At 40.2% G+C, this 19,604-nt stretch overlaps 1 protein-coding gene across 1 annotated transcript in view; it reads right to left on the reverse strand.

Moving 5' to 3' along the window:
* Positions 1-14,945: 14,945 nt before the first annotated feature.
* MMRN1 (multimerin 1) overlaps positions 14,946-19,604 on the reverse strand; it is a gene marked incomplete at both ends in the record, with an annotated part of 45,814 nt that continues 41,155 nt past the window's right edge. The window contains 2 exons of the mRNA XM_081999490.1: positions 14,946-15,367; positions 16,460-16,606. Of these exons, the coding sequence (XP_081855616.1) occupies positions 14,946-15,367; positions 16,460-16,606 (569 nt within the window). The remainder of the gene's footprint in view (positions 15,368-16,459; positions 16,607-19,604) is intronic.

Genomic DNA, 19,604 nt, shown 5'->3' on the forward strand with positions numbered 1-19,604 from the left:
CTCAAAATCCACACAGGCGGGGGCTGGAGCACTGGGGATACACCTGAATGGCCTTGAAGCTAGCTGACTTGGCAAGGAGTGCTCCAGTCAATGTAAGGTGCCGACTGACTCATTTTTCTAAAGTCACAGTCAGAGGCAAGATATCTACAGCAAACTGGGAACTGGTGTCTCTTGTTTTATTTAATCAGCACGGTGGAGAGCAGCCTCTCATTTCTGTTGCTGCTTCTGGCCAGATGCATGTAGTACTTCTCCACCTGGAGTACTGGTAGCTCCTGGAGGAACCTCCCATCCCCTCCAACACCAAGCACTTTGTGACAATTGCCATATTCCTGCTCAAACATCTAGTGCTGATTGCCCAACAAGATGCCACTCCCCCTCTCTTTAGCCTTATTGAGAACATAAAAGAGACGACTCCTATCCACAACCTCCTCATTACAACCCACAGTGTGGTGCCCTTAAATAGCACCTTTTTTGCGTAGGTCTAATTGGCCAATGTATAGTAGCTGTTATTGGCTCCGTTGGGTACTCACACAGCAAACTGGGCATGCATGCATGTAATTTATCATGTCAAACTCATTTTCTTTTACACGGTATTGTTCCTGCCTTTCTTTTTGCAGAGAGTTATTATTCTGTGTGAATTTCCTTTGTAATTAAGTGGCTTGGTTGCCATTCCCAGCTCTGGAAAAATTACAAAGAGAAAAAGAGAAAGAGCCGCCACCTCAAATTGGTTTGCATTCAGCAGGGTTGCCTGCCATTTACAGAGACCAGCAGATGTCAGCCTAAATTGAAAAATGGAAAAGAAATACTGTATCATAATGTTAGCATCTCCTATGCCAGATGGGAGCCTTACACAACATGGCAGGAGCAGTTAGCCAGCAGTGGTTAAAATTCAGCGTTGGAACGAGTATGGTTACGCTGCATGCACTGATAGCGTATTTTGATTATAGAACTTAATTGTATCATAGATCAATGATAGTTTAATTTATGAGGATTGATTTTGTTAATCCAAGCGGTTCAAAGGCACTGTTAAAGCTTCAGTTCATTTAACTGTATCTGACTTAAGCTTTGTTCATGCTATCAGAAGATAAATGACTGTATATAAACCAATACCATCACCTCCCTATTCATATATTTATTTCAGCATCTGTCACTAACTGTGAGTTACATTTAAATGCAAAGTGTTAGTTGGGCAGGATACAGCACTGGGCTTGGAATACTTAAGACCCAGTAATAAAAGCATCACATGATTATTCGCACATGCACACTTACTGATTCTTCTGATGTTTTATTATTGCCATATCCCTAAATTTCGTAGTAGGTAGTTGCTGCACTCATATTAAACAGCAACAGGACAGTCATGAATACTGTGACAGCAGAAAAAAGGGATGAGCAAGCCTATTCAAGACATGGTTTATGTAGATCACAACTTACCAGCTGTGGTACACAAGCCTGACATCCAGTACAAGCAAGCATAATCTTAAGTTTCCAAGAGTCTCACAAGGCTCTTTCTTGGAGGTCCATATCACAAAGCCAGGGTTTACACAAAAAACTTAATATTTACTCAAAACTGACATTTCCCACCAATCCACCACACATACGTTTCTATCCCTAATTTTTTGGGTAAAAAACCTGAAAGTTACAAAATCAGGCAAATACAATCCCAGCAAAAAACCCCAAGTTCATGATTTTTATGCAGTTACAGTGCATTTTTTGAGCGCTGAGTAGTTTCACCCTAAACATGAAAGCAATTTCCCAAAACAAGTCACAGGGAGGGACTGCTTTGTCAGCTTTAAATAGGCTGTTTTCAAGACAAAGCATTTGTAGGCTCACCTTAATGTCACACTGATTCTTGCTTATTCCTCTGTCTCTTTCTTAATATGATAAAATCAGTCAATGCTTACTCCACTCTTGTGCTGCCTGTGACGAGCCAAATCTACGCAGGATGTACTTTGCTGCAACCTCTGCACCTTACAGTGAGTCTGAGTAGACTTTTGTCACCACAACCTGGCAATCAATAAACACAGGTTTTCACTTCTTTGTTTTGATCTTTAATCCTATGCTTATCCTGTATCACTTGCAATGGAGTTGGGGGAAGGAAGTATTTATCTTATGGAAAACCAAGAAAAGGAGATGCATTTCTCTACAGTGACCCAGTGAATTAGGAAGGCTTCACCATGTGACAAGCATGAACTGTACAGAGATGCTGGAAAATCAAATAAATAATCTTTCTGTCAACAAAGTGTCATATCACAGGAGACTTGAAAATGGAAGGCTTTCCTAATATCTATTCTGATTCAACAGCATTGATCAAAAAATAAGAACAGGGTCATATCTATCACTATTAATTTTGTGTTGTAATATTAAGGGAAAATTCCTCTTCCCTCTACCCCTCTGCCATACCAGCTCCTCAAGCCAACTTTGCTTCAGCTGTTTTGAAATCAGTTGGATGGTGCCGACTCAGACCATCTGATGCTTTTCTTGAGCCTTTGGAAAAAACAGCAGAAAAAAATCATTATATAGTTGATAATCATAGTATCGCCAAAAACACACGTTATAAAATAAAGTCTGAGCACGAAGAGAGAATGGCACAAAAGGGAAGATTAGTGCAGAAATTGCAAGTTGTATTAAAACAACAATAACCAATAAAAGGGATAAAAAGTAAAATGAAAAACAATGCTCCAAAACACATTCTTTGGGCTCATTTCTGTCCCCTGTCTGTTCCTACAGCATATCTTGTACAATTAAAAGTCAACACACCTATAGCTAAGTGATTGTGGCTCTGTGGGTCTCTCAAACCACTCAAACAAGGTCCATCCAAGCTTTCCCCAGGCCTGACAGACATTGGCTCTTTCCCAGGATGCATGTGTTCCCAAACATGCCGTGCAGGGACTCTCTTGCCCCTTGGATAAAGGAGCAGGACATGCTCTCATTGGGTCTTTATGTTTCCTTTGCTGGTTTCCAGGTTTCTCAGACAGATTTCCTTTTTACAGGACAGGTGGGAAGAGGGGATTGGACAACTTGGAGCCCCCAAGAGCATGTCACCTCTCCCCTTCAAGCCACCACAAAGAAGTTCTTTTGCTTCCTAATGGAGAGCAGGTCACCCCGACATTTCCCAAGTGGAGGAATGTTCTTTCCCTGGAAGTAGCATATTGGAGGGGACAAAGCAAAGCAGTCAGGCTGGTCCTCTCACTGAGTTTTCCCATTTGAGCTGAGACACTTTTTCAGAACAACCTTCATGGGCTCCACAGTCTTTCATCTTTTTTCAAGCTTTACCTGTAAAGAAGACCTTCTTTTTCCACTCCGCCTCCCCCAAGACTTAGCTTGTCTCTTCCTTTCCTGCTTCACATAACACAAGCTATAATAGCATATATTGATGGGAATGGAACCAAGCAGTAGCGATTTGTAATAGGTTTCTACAGAATAGCACAAGGACAAATTGATCTGGCTTAAAATTCAGGAATGTATGAAAACATGCTCTGCTCATCATAAAAATCTTTCAGGTCTTTCCCTCATGGCAAAATTCCCCTCAAACCAGCAAACCTGATATAAATGCTTAATTTTGGTCAAAAGGGTGTGCTGACTGTGTAAAATGGCACTGCCTAGCTAAAGAACGGCTCAAGTCACACAGAAAGAAAATCAGCAGTAGGACAAAAATACTTTCTCAGTGTCTCTCTTGCTCTTTGTTTGATCTTGCTCACCAGCTGGACTCATTCCCCTTCCTTGAGATGACCTGAATCTATTTTGAAGCATACTTTGAGCTGAGATTTAGCCCTCTGGAAATCACACAGATCCCATGAATCCTTGCTAATGAATCACTAGCACAATAATTTTTTCCTTGTATTTCCTTTTTTTCTTAATACTGCTTTTTTCTGTATTTTTCTCCTCTGTTTCTGTATCTCTTGTCAAATATTGCTTTTCCTTTGTCACTTGCTGCTTTCCAGCTCTGGATGCTCACCTCCAGCAGCACGGCAGCCTTCAGCTCACAGTACATCTTCTTTCCTTTTCCTGCGAGGCATTTCCCTTAATGCTGACTTCTCTCACTCCAGTAACATACTTTCTTTCATCATTATCAGGATGCATCTCACACCTAGGCTTTTAAGGGTTTTGTTGTTGTTGTTGTTGCACATTCTCAACACAGTTTGCCCTTTTCTCTCCCTCCCACTTTCATTTTCTGGTGACATTCCCAGGCTCAGATCCTGCCATGCAGCCACCTGTTAGGAAGCAGAGAGCAGGAGCCTCTGGGGAACGGATTGTCATATTTATCTGCTCGGCGCTAAGTTATGGTGGTGGGCAGGTGGTGTGAAACTCATCATGGCACGAGCACAAATGTATTAGACTGGCAGCAATGTTACAACCATTTAAGGAGCACAGATCCTGTAGGAAAGAGAAACTGGAAATCTGAAAGAGCCACATGGCTACCAGAGGAACATAAGTGAACTCTTGACAGCGTAATTATACTCGCCAGAGCACTCAAAAATAATTGCGATCCTTAAAAATCAAGCTGCTTGTTTTAATCTTAATGGCAAAAACTGTTTTAGATAGCATTGGGACAAAGGAAGGAGAGGCCAGACAAAGCAAGATGCTTTCCTTTTATTTGCATTGGAGTTGTCTTTGCGTCTTGAATCATTACCCTTCTGTACAGCTGCACAGTATAATAATTATCAAATTAGCCACTGTAAATCCCGAACTCATTCCATAGAGTCAGTTAAAAGGATCATGAGGACACATGCGTGATAAAGATATTTAGTTTGGAGGATTTTAGATTTGCAGGAATATCTGACAATTCATGTAAAACTGGCAACATGCAAGTAAATTAGAGCGAGTTTCCGAAGCAAAATGTCACTATTCTCTGAAAGATTATAGCAGTTGAACAATCTGGATAGTTTTGCAGAGGAATTGGATTCACAGATCCTAGGAGAGTAGAGGGAAGCTTTGTGACTTCAAAACATGCAATTTAGTTCTGCAAGCTGCAGGGAGAATTAGTCTTGTAATGCAACAGGGTGTGAAAATGAGGTGATTTTTTAAAAGATTTGCAACTGTTTCTGTGGAGGCATTTTTGTATCTACATATTTGAGCAAATAAAGTGCTTAGCTTCAAATATTTTGAGGACTCCAGAAGAATACATCGTTTCAAGCTAACTGTTTGAAACACTGTGACAAATAGTCCCATTCCAACAGGACAGCACAGTGATGCCAGGAAGAGAGAAAAACAGAATCATTCAATGTACTTTAAATTACTTTTCACAATCAAAATGTATAAAGCCACGTATGACACCAGATTGGGAGCTTACAGTTACCACAAAGTGTAGCTCTACTGAAGGAAGTTTTTGTGCCAAGAGACTTGGAAGGTTCTCATTTGCCGTTTACTCTGGGTATTGGTGGCACTTTCTGGTTCCATGTGAAACCCACCATCTAGAAACTGTTCCTGTTCACACGGCTCTCAAGCTGGATGTCCCCAAGCCAGGCAGGAAAGCACAGGCTGGTGAGATGGAAATTGCAGTTACAATCCCCATGTCACAGAAACAGACACGTCTGCGAGAGAAGTGGGGAAGGGAAAGTTATTCAGGTGCAGCCTTGAAGGGAAGCTACCCTGAGAGGAGAGTTTAATTTCTTAAGGCCCATGTGAATCAACTTACTGGGGGTGACTGAAGCAGTATGTTCACGGATCAGACCCTAAAGCATGGGAACCTGACTGTGTTTGTAAAGTTCATAAGACAAGATGGATCAGAGATCACACAACACACACCTTTAAAAACAAGCCCAAAGTTGTACTGAGGTACTAGAGAAAGATGCCATTCCCCTGGAAATTCATTTACACTCCTGAATTATGGCAGTAATAGGATTTGAAAGCAAATTCCCAAGTATTTGATAAATAAGCCAGTGAATCCTCAACATAGTAATGATGGTGGAAATTATGTTGTGTGCTGCCTGCTCCAAAGAAACGTAGACACTCAGAGCAGCACGGATGTAAAAATTGAGCCCTCATGAGATTTCACAGTGTGTCTGGAGTGAACTGGCAGGAAATAAAAGCAAGTTAAAAACGTGAAACTGTATTCACTACAGAAAGATTGAAATACTGCAGAAGTATTGACCACTTCAGAGGTGAACTGCTGTGATCAATTCTGTCAGGCTTGAGAGACGTGTTATCAGCACACATGAGCACATGGCTGGTGCTGTAACTCTGCAGAGGACAGTCAAAGATCAAAACCCAAACAAAAATTTCTCATTAAAGGTGTTAGCTGAGAAGCAGCTTCATAACCAAGCTGTCGTTGCCAGCACTTTTGAAAATAATTGTGGGAAGAAAAGTAGTGAATTCGATGGTGATGAAAGATTACTCCAAGGCAGTCCTTTTACCACCAGACATTATTTTAGTCAATAGTTGAGAAGCAAGAGCTATCCAATTTACAAAGAAAGCAGTGTAACTAGTTATAGGCAACACTTGATCCTGAGGTCAGTGATCCACCCTAACACTCGGTGGCTTAGGAGCAAGTTACCAGCATTCACTAGTTTTGGTCACACTCTTCATAGATGGCAAACAGACATTGCTGTTCATAATGATCACACCAGTTGCAGGCTGTGAGGCTCACGATCATATCTTCTAGTGGCCTGAAGGTGAACAAGTACAAACACAACAGGACACTACAGAGAAAACAACTTGAGCCGGAACTTGGCTCTTAATCTGTCAGTGCTGTCAAGCACTTCTACTTCTCTGAGACTTCAACTTTTTATATGCCTGCCGTAAACGTTAATTTTCTTCTGTCAAACATATTGCTCTTCTCAACTTCATTGCAGTAAAGTATCTGCCATGCTCGTGTTGCTCCATATAGCTCTATTCCATTAGACAGGAAGAGCTACGTACATACAGTTTGGTATTTATTCATTGCTATAACCATCCAAACCTGAGGTTTTAAAAACTTCACCACACTAATACTGCCACAAGCACTGCTCTTTCTGTGCAGGAGAAATAGCCTTCCTCCCTCCTACAAGTTCAATACAGTTAGCGGAACTAAAGGGCTACAAAATCAACTCCCTGTTTTTAGCTTCCATCAATATAATACTGAAAAATTGTTGGAAATTTTTTGCTACAATTTTGGAAAGCTATCTTGGGATTTTTAACTGCAAAATGTAATCTCATTATTTTCTTAAACAAATATTTTTGTAACAGATATTACTTGGCTAAAATTTGACAGAACATGTCTCATTCAGATAAGGATTCCATTTTTCCCACTGTAAGTTATTGCAAAAGTATATTCAGAATTGCATGCAGCTGACATCAGGTAGTTTGACATGAGATAGACACTTCACTCAATGAATTTATTTTTATCAGTGCTCATAAGCCAAGGGAAGCTCTGTACGTAGACTTCAATGCACAAGCTGGAGTTAGGCTTGTTACACACCTGCTTGTAAGTTATAGCCCAGTTCTGGTCTAATACCAGAGGTGGCACGGTAAGAGCTCAGATTGCTTAAGATGCCATAGAACTCCCCAGCTTAATCATGTTCTTCCCAGTAACAAAGCGAGCACACTATTCAGATCCACTCAGATTCAGTTTTGTTGCTCCCATCAATAGCTTGCCTGGCAAGCTGCGTGATTCTTCGTTCAGTACCTTCCTTCTGCTTTCAGGTTGACATCAAGACTTTACTTGTGTTTAAATGTTTTAATTAAATCTAATTTTACAGATCCATATGCTTGCCATTCATTCTCTGTCTTACAAATAGTAAGTTTTTCTGATCAGCACAGAGGAGAATTTTTCACCTGACTCTCAGCTGTGGTAAAAAGCTCTACAATCCTATCCTATACTCTGGGCAACAAATTCACGTACCAGCTCTTGACTAACTCTCCCTGCAATGTTTTTTATTATTCTCTGGTTTTAACTGTCCTCTTCCACCTTCATATCTTTGAACCTGCTTCTAACCCTGTTTCAAAAAATAGGTCTACCTGATGACTACAGCCTTCTGCTGGGCAGCATTGCTGGGCAACCAACAGTATACCTTGGCCTGAAAGGATCTCCAAGTCTTTTTATAAAAAGTTGATTATTTTTCTCTGCCAATACAGACCCTTAGATGTACACACATTGTCTCATTAACGGTCACTGGGAAAATAACCTCAGAGAGTAGAATCTGCATGCGGAGGTATGCAACAAGCTACCAAATGAGCAGTCAAACTGTAAAAATGAAAAGGATGGCATCAAGTTTAAAACAGGGGACCACTAGACAGAGTGGTCGCAGCCACATGCACCTTCTCCTCTAACAAAAGTGTGCACGACCTGGTTGAAAAGTAATTTCTCTCCACTAGCTTTTTCTGTTATCTGACAAAAAAAGGATCCACACACAAACAACAACAATGAAATACTGTGTTTGTGTACAAACAGATTTAAAGAATACTCTACCCCTTCTTCCACATGAGCCTTAGGGAGTTTTGTAGTGTACTATAACAGAACCAAAATGACAGTAATTGGCGTGCCTGTAGGAATTAGCAAACTAAAAATAAATAGGGGAGGGGAAAAAAAAAGGATTTGGGCTTATTTTATGGATCAAAAGAAGTCTGGTGCAAGGATGTTGCATCATAAACAATATCCAAAGTCACTGCAGTCCAGTCATTCTCAAAACCAGAAGAGAAGTTGAAAGAAATGGGAGGTAGAGGACAGGAAAGGCTGAGAAAAGGTAGGGCTGCGGTTCAGCTCAGAGTGACGGTGAACGCACACGGGTGCTGCGAGAGCCTGAAGAACATGTACTGAGTGCACCTGGCATAGGGCTCCACAGGAGCAAGTGGTTCAAGCTCTCAGCCTCCGCTGAAATTTGTAGTGAGCCTTTATACTTGTGAGGTAACATCACCCACCCACCAAATAAGCTTCATATCGTACCGCAGGGGTGAAGTCCCACAAGAAAATCTACTTCATGCTGTGAAACATGGAAATTGGTTTCCTAGACAACAGCTCCATGTGGAAAGTAGATTCTGTTCTGAAATAATCTAAAATTAAGCCTTTCTGTGCTGTAGGGGAGACTGCTATAAAAGCTCACCTTTCATACAGCCCCTCTCAGCTGGGCATCCTATTTGTTGATGAACACTCTCCCTTATTGGTTGAGTATATTAAAATATATTAATTTTAATTTGGTTTTCTCTTCATCCTTATTTAGGAACACATATGTGTTGTTATTTATGTATTTTGTTTGAAGCTTTCAATTTTTTAATTTTGCAGATGTTTACTGGATAAAAAACAGCTTGCAGACCGTTTAATAGATGGTTGCTTGTAAGGTACATCAAACAAGCAAAAGAGCAAAAGTAGTTTTATGCTTTGCTAGATACAAACAGGGCCTGTGTTATTTCCCTGGATTATGCATCTGTGCCTCTCCTTCACAATTATTTAAGCATCTGAACCTCCTTTGGGGAAAATGGCCATATGCACTAGTTAAGTCAAAGTTCAAACCTATGCAAACAAGATAAGCTAACAGACAAATTGAAGGGTGGACCTCAATCTGTATCTTCTGCTCTAGAAGCTAGGAGTTCCTCATAGATCTCGTCATATTTCTGTTTAGCTCACACAATTCCGCATGTAAAAGGATGACCTCTATCACTTTTTGGCCAATATAGACTGTATTTAACACATTGCCGACAGCATTCCATGCTTTTCTTTGCTGTCTTTAACTCTGAGTGAGATCTCTCTCCTTTTCATGTAAGCATAGTTCCTGTTTTTTCCAGAATTAAACGTATTATGATAGTGTGTACCTATTAACAAGCTGAAGTAATGCCCAGGTGTTGGGGCCAAGATAACAGAGTGCTCCACTTAGGCCCTAGAAATCATTGACAAAAACTTGAGGTCTACTATGTTCTTCTAGAATGTGTCTAAACGCTGAGCCTGAAAATTATCTTTTGCTTGTATAAGCTGGTAATGGCACTTTCTTTATCAGGAAGTAATCATAAACAGTTTTCTCACATGTATTTTTTCACTTCAGTAAGTAGCAATAAGTAGCCTAGCAATGGATGGCTGAACTTTTATTTTTGTTCCCTTCCAAGGCAATTTTCAGAGGAATGAGAGTAGTCAGACAGAGCAGAGGATAATTCTCTGTCTAAACATGTCCACCATTTCAGTAATCTCTTTTTAAATTGCCACTGTTCTTGCCATTAGATAAGAAGGAAGGATGCCCTAGCAGATGTTTAGTGTCAAATGTGTGATTTCATCTGAGATGTACAAGCCTTTATCATGCTAAATCTCTGTGGATGTGAGATATACTGGTTTCCAATAATGAGTTCAAAGAGGCATTTGGTATTTATAAAGAACTTCTGGGCACATCAGATCATCTGTATGGTATCTCCCAACTCCTACAGATCCAAATAGCAAGCTTTCTGGAAGTACTTACAAGTTGTTTGTAAACAGCCATGGTCTGTTTTATTTGCAACTTGCATTTTCTAAGATAAGAATCTTCAACAGCAACCACCACAATAAATATTTTCAGAAACACTTCAGTTTGTTTACATGGAATATGTGAATGCAGAAGACTGTTTTCCGTTAGCAGCCACCACAGATTTCTGAGGGTGGGGAAGCAGGGCAAGGAAGTTCATTAAGAGCCAGGGTGTTGGTTGTAACATATCGATAGCAACTACAGCTAGGAAGCAGCTTGCTGATAAAGTTTTCTTACCAAGCACTCTTGACTGGAGTCCCGTTTAAAAGCAGTGTTTCATTGTATCTCACTCTTGACAACTCTCCTGCCAGTACTGGTATCATACAAAAAGGCATAATGGCAGCTTTGCAAAGAAAAAATTACTACAATGGGACTTGCACTGTATATTTTAAATACAAAGTGGTGATAAATACTTGTACTTCTTGTAGAACTCTGCTGAAAACATGATCACACCGGGAAGATTTAGTAAGTACAAAAACTTCCTCCACAATAGCTCAAGATTCCCATCTTCTGCTTTTCATAACACTCCAGCATGGGAACAGGAGTATGGGGCTCAGACTTTCTAGCAGTCAGCTGACCATACAAAGAGGTATGGACTAAGCAAATTAGAACTGAATGAAAAAATGTAGACCTTTCTAACTCTGTGATACAACTGATGGCCTGAAGGGGTTAATGAAATCCATGCAGCTGCGAGGCAATAGTTCCTGCATCCAACTAGTAGCCACCAGTGAAAGATGTGTAAAGCCATGGTATATATTTTTGTATACAGTTTCCTTGGAAATGTCAAAAGTGGGTTTTTGTCTTTTTTTTTTTTTTTTTTTTTTTTTTTTTGCATTGTTTTGCACTCTTCTGCTCACCTGCCTGAATTTAGCTACTAGGAAGATTCAGTTTTGCAGCTGTCTCAAAGCCCTTGTTATCCCACTGCCAAAGGTACTTAATCATCAGATGCCCACTGATTTTGGTGGGGTTTAGTTGCAGTGTTTCTTCTAACAGATGCATTCAGGTCAATGCCTGAATTCAGAAATAATGGCTTTCTTCCCCCTTGCTGGAAATGTAGATGTTATTACCTCAGAGGAAAAATATAATTTAACAAAAATATCCCAGCTGTATGGACAGACAGCAATACCCATCAGTCAGGATCAGGAAGGCATGTATTAGCAGGGGAGTTTGGCATGAGCTGGAGCAAAGCAGGGTTTTGCTGGCTATTCAGCTAGAAAAGGTACGTGAGGAAAATAAACTGCTGATCTCAGCATGAATGCTAAGTATATGAGGGGCTGGGGAACGCCTTCAGTGATAACTTGGTTGGTATAGGTGAGGAAATGATAATGCAAGCTCCAGAGTAAATTGGACAGGCTTGTCAAAGCCAAACCAGACAAAATGTTGCCATGGTTATTGAGTCACCCAAATAAAGAGAACACCACTCACTCTGAAGTACAAAGGCTCAGGATGGCTTTGTGGTCCCCCACAAGGGCTCTGGGTAGAGACGGATGTTCAGATTTGCTGCCTGCTCTCATTAGGGAATGCAAATTAGAGCACGAAAATGAAAGCAGAGGGGTGACAAGGTGCCTCAGGAACCACCTTTCCTGGTTGATGCCTAAAAAGTTCTCCTGGGAGTTCAGACTGATTGCTGTCTATTCTGCATAATGGGTAGGCTGACTGATTTTACTGAGCCTCAGTTATTTTTCAATATTGTTTGCTTCATTAGTCCAGGCAGCCAACGTACATAGTCACAAGCCCATAAATAAGCCTCAGTAGCCAATGCAAGCCTGTCTTCACAGTGAAGAATCTGCAATAGACAAAGCCAAGTATACTTAGTTTTAATATATCCATGGAAAAATTTTAATGGATTATAGCACAGTATAAAAAGGGAACTGTACATTTATAATATCTTAAAAATAATATTTCCTCCATATTTTAAATAGTACAAGGAGAATTAGCTTCAGTAATATTTTCTGTTAGGGAAATTTCTTTTCTATGTGTTACTCCAAGATGTGGTTTTAATCATAATTCTTACTCTACCCCAATGAATTTGGAGCTTTTTGAGAAACCAGGAGAAAAGAAAAGAGGAAAGAAAACAGTACAATGACATAGAAAGTATCCGGCTGTGGGGGGAAAATAGTGCCTGTGAAGATGAGGACCCAGCTTGTAGAATTTAGTGGCAAGAGCAGCAAGGGCAAAGAAAGTCACACTAAAACAGTGATGCAGTCTCTGGTGGGTCATTTGAATTTCATCTGCAGAGTAATTTTCACACCATTTAGCTATAGCCACAGCAGGAATAAAGATGACTAAACACATTAAAATGACAAAATCATACAGGGAGGGATTGGGGCTTGTGGTCATTATATTGATAAAATTCAATGATATGGTAGACTGAGTTAGTGTCTTATCAAGAATTTTGCGTGTTTACAGCAAAATATGGTATGCAACAGGAGAAAGGTCTGTAGCACACTCATTCAGGATTCATGCTACATTAAGAATCCATTGAGTATAAAGAACAAAGAATTTCTGTCCTAAAAAAAAACAAAACAAAAATACAAACAACGGCAAAACCTCCCAGTCTGTCAACAGGATTTACAGCTGGCCCTTGGAGCAGCGACTCTGTTTTTTTCAGATCCTTCAAGGAAGCACAAATTATTTTAATAACTATGTGCTGCAAGGTTCCTTAACAACTAATTAGTGGATTTAGGGCCTCAGAAAATGGGTTTGGACTGCAAGTTTTCATCAATTCTCAATTGCTGTCCTTAAGCACAAGCCGTGGTAGGATCCCCTCCTGAAGATGGGAGAACGGTGCTCAGTGCAGCATGCTTCTGTAGTTCAGGTAGCCAGTGCACACAGGCACATGCCCACAGGTACCCTTCAGTACAAATGCTCCTGGTGGAGAATGTGCATTTCAGTTTTGAATGGCAAAGTGTAGTTTTATACACCTGAGGAAAGATGCTGTGAACTCTCTTATCCACATATAGTGCAGGAGAATTCAGTCATTTCATACGCATTCATCTTGAGATCTAGTGAGGTACATTAAGTAATACTAAGAAGAGAGCTGAAAATTCTCATGTGTTTTCAAGAAAAGTTCCTGACAGTGGAAAACAAAATAATTCAGCGACCTTCAAAACAGTCTAGACTTCGATAAATTGGTATAGAGCACTGGAGCATGCCAATTAGCAATAGCTGAATGTAAGGGCCATGGAAGGAGAACACTTGTTCCTTTAAGAGCAGCTGGTCAAAGGAGCTGTAAGCAGGAACATGCAGACACAAACCTGCCTGACACACACTAAGGGAGGTAGTGATGAGAACAAACTTGGCTGGTGGCACTAATTGGTAAGGGCAAGTGGTGTGTGAGAAAGTTTATTTTTTTCGGCTGGGAGGGTAAGAAAAGGGAGGGAAACAAACACACAGAGACATAAAACCTGATCAGTTAGTGTTAACAAAGGCAATAACCAGAACCAAACCTGGTCAGTCACACCAGCTGATATCAAGAAGCTGCAGCAACCCAGGACTTTGCAACTGATAAAAGCCAAGAGTTTATTTTTTCAGGCAGTCATAGCATGAACTAAAAATAAACTTTTATCGGATTGGTGCTTGGAAATTACATTCTGGTTTACGCAGACTGAACTTCATTTCATCTTGCCTCAGTAGCTAGTGAATGCAATGCAGGAACAAAGAAAAACACAGATTTATAGAGCTCAAACTTAGAAAGTACTATGATTATCTTGTTTAACCTTGTGTACTTTACAGGCCAAAGTTTACATGCTAAAATCTGTGTGAAGCCAATATAACCAATATTTGCTCAAAACCATATCACCTAAGGAAAATGCAGCTGTGGTTTAAAACCTTCAAGGAACAGAGAGACTCCACCAAATCCATTATAAAGTTTTTCCCATGACTAATTATATTCACTGCTAAAAATGAGCACCTTATTTCTAATCTGAATGTATCAACATGCAGCTTTTAAGTATTCCCACTTGTTTTTTTTCTGCTAGATGAAAAACCAGTTTGTTATCATACTGGTTACATAAAAAAATCATGAATCAATTAAACACTGACATGTCAAGGTATGTGGTGAATAATGTCAGGCAAAATGAAAAAGAAATATATTTTTCCAAATAGAATGTATACACATGATGATCACTTGATACAACAAGCTAAGTTGTAACACAGCACCTGAGTCATCAAAATCTATCCGTCATCATTGGTATGCACTCAGGTTGTAAAGGAAAATCAAAGCTGGTTTTGATTATATCTTGAGAACTGATTCTCAGTATGTTTATGCAATGTAAATGTAGAACATAATTAGATTTGTGCTTCCCAGTCATGCTTATATAAGGAAGATGCGTATTTTTCCCCCCCATCTCCAACCTGTGGACTCTCTGTGTAGATCTGCACATGGCTACAACCAAGCAACTTCCTGGAGAATCAGCACACAAATGCCATCGCATTGGTTACTTTGGGAAACTTATTGCTGTTAAAGGAACAAAGTATTTAAAGGCAAAGATAAATTCACATGCAAGTTGCTTCATTTGATAGTAATTGTTTACATTTATGACTGACTTAGGTACGATACAACAAGTAACCACTAAATGTAGTTACTGGTGGATACTTGGCTGGTATAGAGCCAGTTGCCAGTCTGAGCCAGACTTCTTGACCATAATTTAACTCTAATAAAGCATTTCCAGTAATTACTCTGTCAGTGTACTTGTTACTATTAATATTTTCAGCCTGAAAAGTGAGTTTGTCTATTCCGTCAATGACCAGATAGCCAGAGGCATGTGGACTAAATGATTCAATGGTATATTCAAAAACATACACCCCCAGATATGGAACATGAAACTTCCCGGTTGCTGGGGCAAATGCAGCTCCATAGTTGACATCCAGATTATTAAATCTGATGGGTCCTGGAGTCGTCATTCCATATGTATGAGAGGCAAAAAAAGCCACCATAGGTGCATATCTGTATGATCCTTTTGAAAAATCTGGAAAGGAATAAAGAACAATTTTAAGTAATGTTACATTCAAACCAGCCGGAATATCAAAAGCAGCTTTTCTGAAGTCACATCATCCACAGCTTGAGCAACCAAAACATAGTATTTCTACATAAACACAGAATTTTTCTCTATTGTATAAGAAGTCACTTTCTTCACAATTAGTGCTAGGTGTACCAACAAAAGAATAACTTTAGAAACAGCAAGGGAACTTTATGTTTGATCTATACTATGTTACAATTAAGGGAGCTGCTATTTTTCTTCTCTTTCCTCACCCCACCACCCCGGGATCTCTTTCATTGTTCATCTGTGTGCGCTGAAGCCAAGAATTTTCTCCACAAATCTTAGACAAACACTGAAGAGGTTCAGCACTCCTGATGTTGAATGAGGGAATAAAAGTGTATGTTTTTCTGTTCCAGCTGAGCCTGCACACTATGATTCCCTGCCACTGTAAAAATTATTTTATTCACTATTCATATGCTGTCATGAGTGAGAATCAGCCAAATGGCTGCTGAAAGCTGCATAAAATTCACATTCCATGTGGCCTGGATGTAAATTATTTATTTGTTTTCTGGATTGAATAAGCACAGTTTCCACTTTTCTTTTTGGAAATATCTTTCAAGGACTGCATCCTTTGCTGATGAAAATCAGAAGCATGCCTAAATGACTCCTTGAGGCCACAGTCCCACACATCATGGTAGCTACTGGTATTTATAAAGCATTTATGGCCATGCTGAAGCTAGTATTCCCCAGTGATGTGATTTTTCTTCAAATTCCATAATATCATGTTCAAATACATCTATTGCACATCCTCCCCCTCTGCACAATTCAGCAGGAAGCCTTCCAGCTATTATGGCTGGTCCCAGCCCAATTTAATCCCATCATCTGGCCATATTAAAGAAAGAGATCATGAGTCACCTACGGGGATTGATGTCTTCAGCACCAAAACACAGGACACTACTACTTGAGTTGGCACTCATTAAAGTGAAATGTGAGACCTTTGACCAGCAAATACTCTCTAATTAGGCCCTGGGGCAGGGGCCCATACTGCCAGCTTATCGCACTACTAAATTCTTTACTTGCCGACACTCAGAGAATTGTCGTTCACCAGCTTCGTACTGCAGTTGACTCCTCCAAAGGGGTGGCGACAAGCACAAATAAAACTCTGTCTGTCATTGATACAGGTTCCTCCATTCTGGCACGGGGAACTGACACAAGATGAATACTGCCCTGTGATAGGGAGGTAAGAAAACCAACAACTTCAGTTGCAATGACATTACAGTGACACTTCCCAAGTTTTAAATATTTTGGAACGCCTCTTTGTCAGTTCATAAAGCTGGTGGAATTTCTGCTGGGGTTCTGTGTGAAGGCCAACTTCAGATCATGTCCAAGCCGTTCAGACCCTTTGCAGTCCAGCCACCCTCTTTGCCTGAACACAGCATACCCTCAGCTGGCCTCCAAGATATTCAGACTTACCTGTGAATTCTGAGTTCTGCTTGTCTCAGAGGGTAAAGTACATGTAATAAGATGAAAGATGCTACAAATCTATCTTCTTTGGAGCACCTCCCTCAACAAACATTATGAGAATCATCAAAAGATTGGGATTTCTGAACAGCTGTTCCGATATCAGTCAGATATCTTGTATAGTCCAAGAGACTCCCGTAAACAAACACCAACTTTTCCTTGCTCATTTCTTCCTTCCTGTCCTCTTTCATTTAATGACCTCCCTCCCTGCAATATAAGTTTAAAGCCAGCAAAGCCTGGCTACAGCCAAGCATTAGGAAATTATCATTCTGCTGTTCTCTACATAACTCCTTCCATAATAATCTAAGGCAGGGTGGCCCTACAGGTGGCCAGGAAAGATTCAGTCTGGAGGATACTCATTCCCACAGGGAGATGGGGGGGATGAAAATCCACCCCTCCTTGCCACAGCCTGACAGTCCACAGAGATCTCCAGTACCAGCTGCTCACTTCTCTCTTCCAGCCAGTCACAGTAGCAGTGGACTTTTTGTGCTGAGCCCCACACAGCTGCCTCAGATTCCTTCCCTTCCTGTATGGTAGCCCTTCAGACACAACAGCAAATCAAGGCACAAGTGAAATCAGGCGGTCTGCAATCATGTGATTAAAGAAATATGTTTGATCAGCTAATTAATCTTTACTAAGAATAGGAATGTGCTGAATGCTGACCATATTGCAAGAGACCTTCAGAAACAAACAGCAAAACTTGGAGGAGACAGTCCTGATATATCCAAATTTATTTCCTTCTTTTGGTGAGACAAAAGAAATAGTTATTTTCCTAATGGTTCAGGCAAATCTATGCTTTAGTTTCAATAGTGCAGGCACTGAAGGCTGCTCTTTTCGGACAGAAACAGCTCACCCTTGGGTGTACCAAAACACAGATTTTGTACTTGATGGTATACAGGTTGGACTGTCCTGTCTATGTCATTACTCACCCAGATGTGCCACAACTATTGCAGGAGAGTCTGGCTACTGGTAATGAAAGATCTTAAATTCTATCCAAACCACTTCCAGTACTTCCCCTTGCCCATAGCTAACTCAGTTCCACGATATCTACCAAGACTGTTGTAAAAGTTTTGTATTGCAAATCACACAAATCCTACCAAACAGATGGTTTTGCAGAGCACCCTCACTGAGGATGTCCTTGCCTCTCTTCCTGGCTATGTTTGAGCTGGCCAGATCATGCCCAGCCAATAAGGAGAAATCTGTCAGTCCAGTGACAGACTGAGCTCTGAGACAGTAACTACTGAGTGTAATTGTATAATGTCATAGCAGTTTGGGGGGAAGAACATTCAGGCCACATTAAAAATTAAATATTGCTATGAAAAATTCTGAACACAAAGCATTCCCAAGCCATACATTTTTCCTTTCTCTTGCTTTGGTCAAATAGAAGTCAAATGTTTTAGAAAATGAAACTTTTCTTTTCCAGAGCTCTGGAAAGAGAACTTCACAGAGTCCTGTGATGGTAAACCTAGACTGGTAGGTGGGAACTCAAACAACCTTTCATAAAACGGCCTACTTATTTCCAGGGAAATGTTGAACTGGATCTTCACATAGATATTTCAGTAATGCCCATAGTTATCTTCAGATTTCCATCCAGCCATTTCACAGACTGCTGCATTAAGGCAAACAATTTCCATCAGAAATTTTAGTTCAGTGAGCAGAATGCTAAAGCACATTGTACGGTGCCACTTGAATTTGCACTGATGGAACACATGGACTTAAAAACACAGCAGTAATTCTTTCCACAGAAAATAACATCCATCCTGTAATGCTTGAAATAAAGCAATTTAGGACTGCCATGACTGGGGTCACAGCACAGGCAACTGGACATGAGGAAATAATGTTTTTCTTCTCAGAAAATAGTTTTGCTGCACACTTAATTGAAGTTATTTTTTACTCATATTTACCAAGCATCCACATATTTACCAAGTGTGAAAGCAGAAAAGGAAGGAAAGCAGCTGATTGTGCTGACTGTATCATACTCCCAAAATACAAAAGCTTTGTGTAAGAACACAGCAGTCTCTCTGCTAATTGACCTCTGCTTATCATAAACAAGAAGTAAATCCCAGAAACAGGAAAAAGATCATGAAAAGGAAGTGATAATGAGATTGAGACTAGTGTTTTAACAGTCTGCTGAGGGATGATATTGCCTGAACTTAACCTTGGAGTTAAATCAAATTCAGACATAGCTTTACCTACAACAAATTAACCCTCCAGGTGCAGCATTGCTTAACAGCAGCTGGGGAGCCTGCTCCATTTGCTAGAACTAGAAGAAGCTGTGAAGAGGTCTGAGCCAAGTTAGGATTTTCAGAGTAAGAGGCAAATTCCCTAGATCTCCACTGAGCAAGTAATTTCTGTGTAACTTCCATGTGGTCTTACAGTAGCATGTTTTTGCTGTCATTTCTGACTGAGGCTGCCCCACCGCCAAGTATTTTCTTTTTGCTTGCTGAAGGGCATCCTGACACACTATGTCCATATTGGCTGCTTGAGGTAAAGATGCCACGAGGTTCAGATTAGGAAAGGATTTCCTACTGTAGTACATATCTTATTTTTAATTAACCTTTTACAACTTAGTAGTGTAGAAGAATAAAAGAGAGAGACCTTATAAATTAAATTAAAGGTTTAAATTGCAGCTATTAAAAGCAGAGAATAAACTGAATACAGTTGCTATTTACACTCAGTATGGTAGGAGTGAGGATAGCCAGTT

Source organism: Phaethon aethereus (assembly GCF_964289735.1).
Source record: "Phaethon aethereus genome assembly, chromosome: 4".
Taxonomy (NCBI): Eukaryota; Metazoa; Chordata; class Aves; order Phaethontiformes; family Phaethontidae; genus Phaethon; species Phaethon aethereus.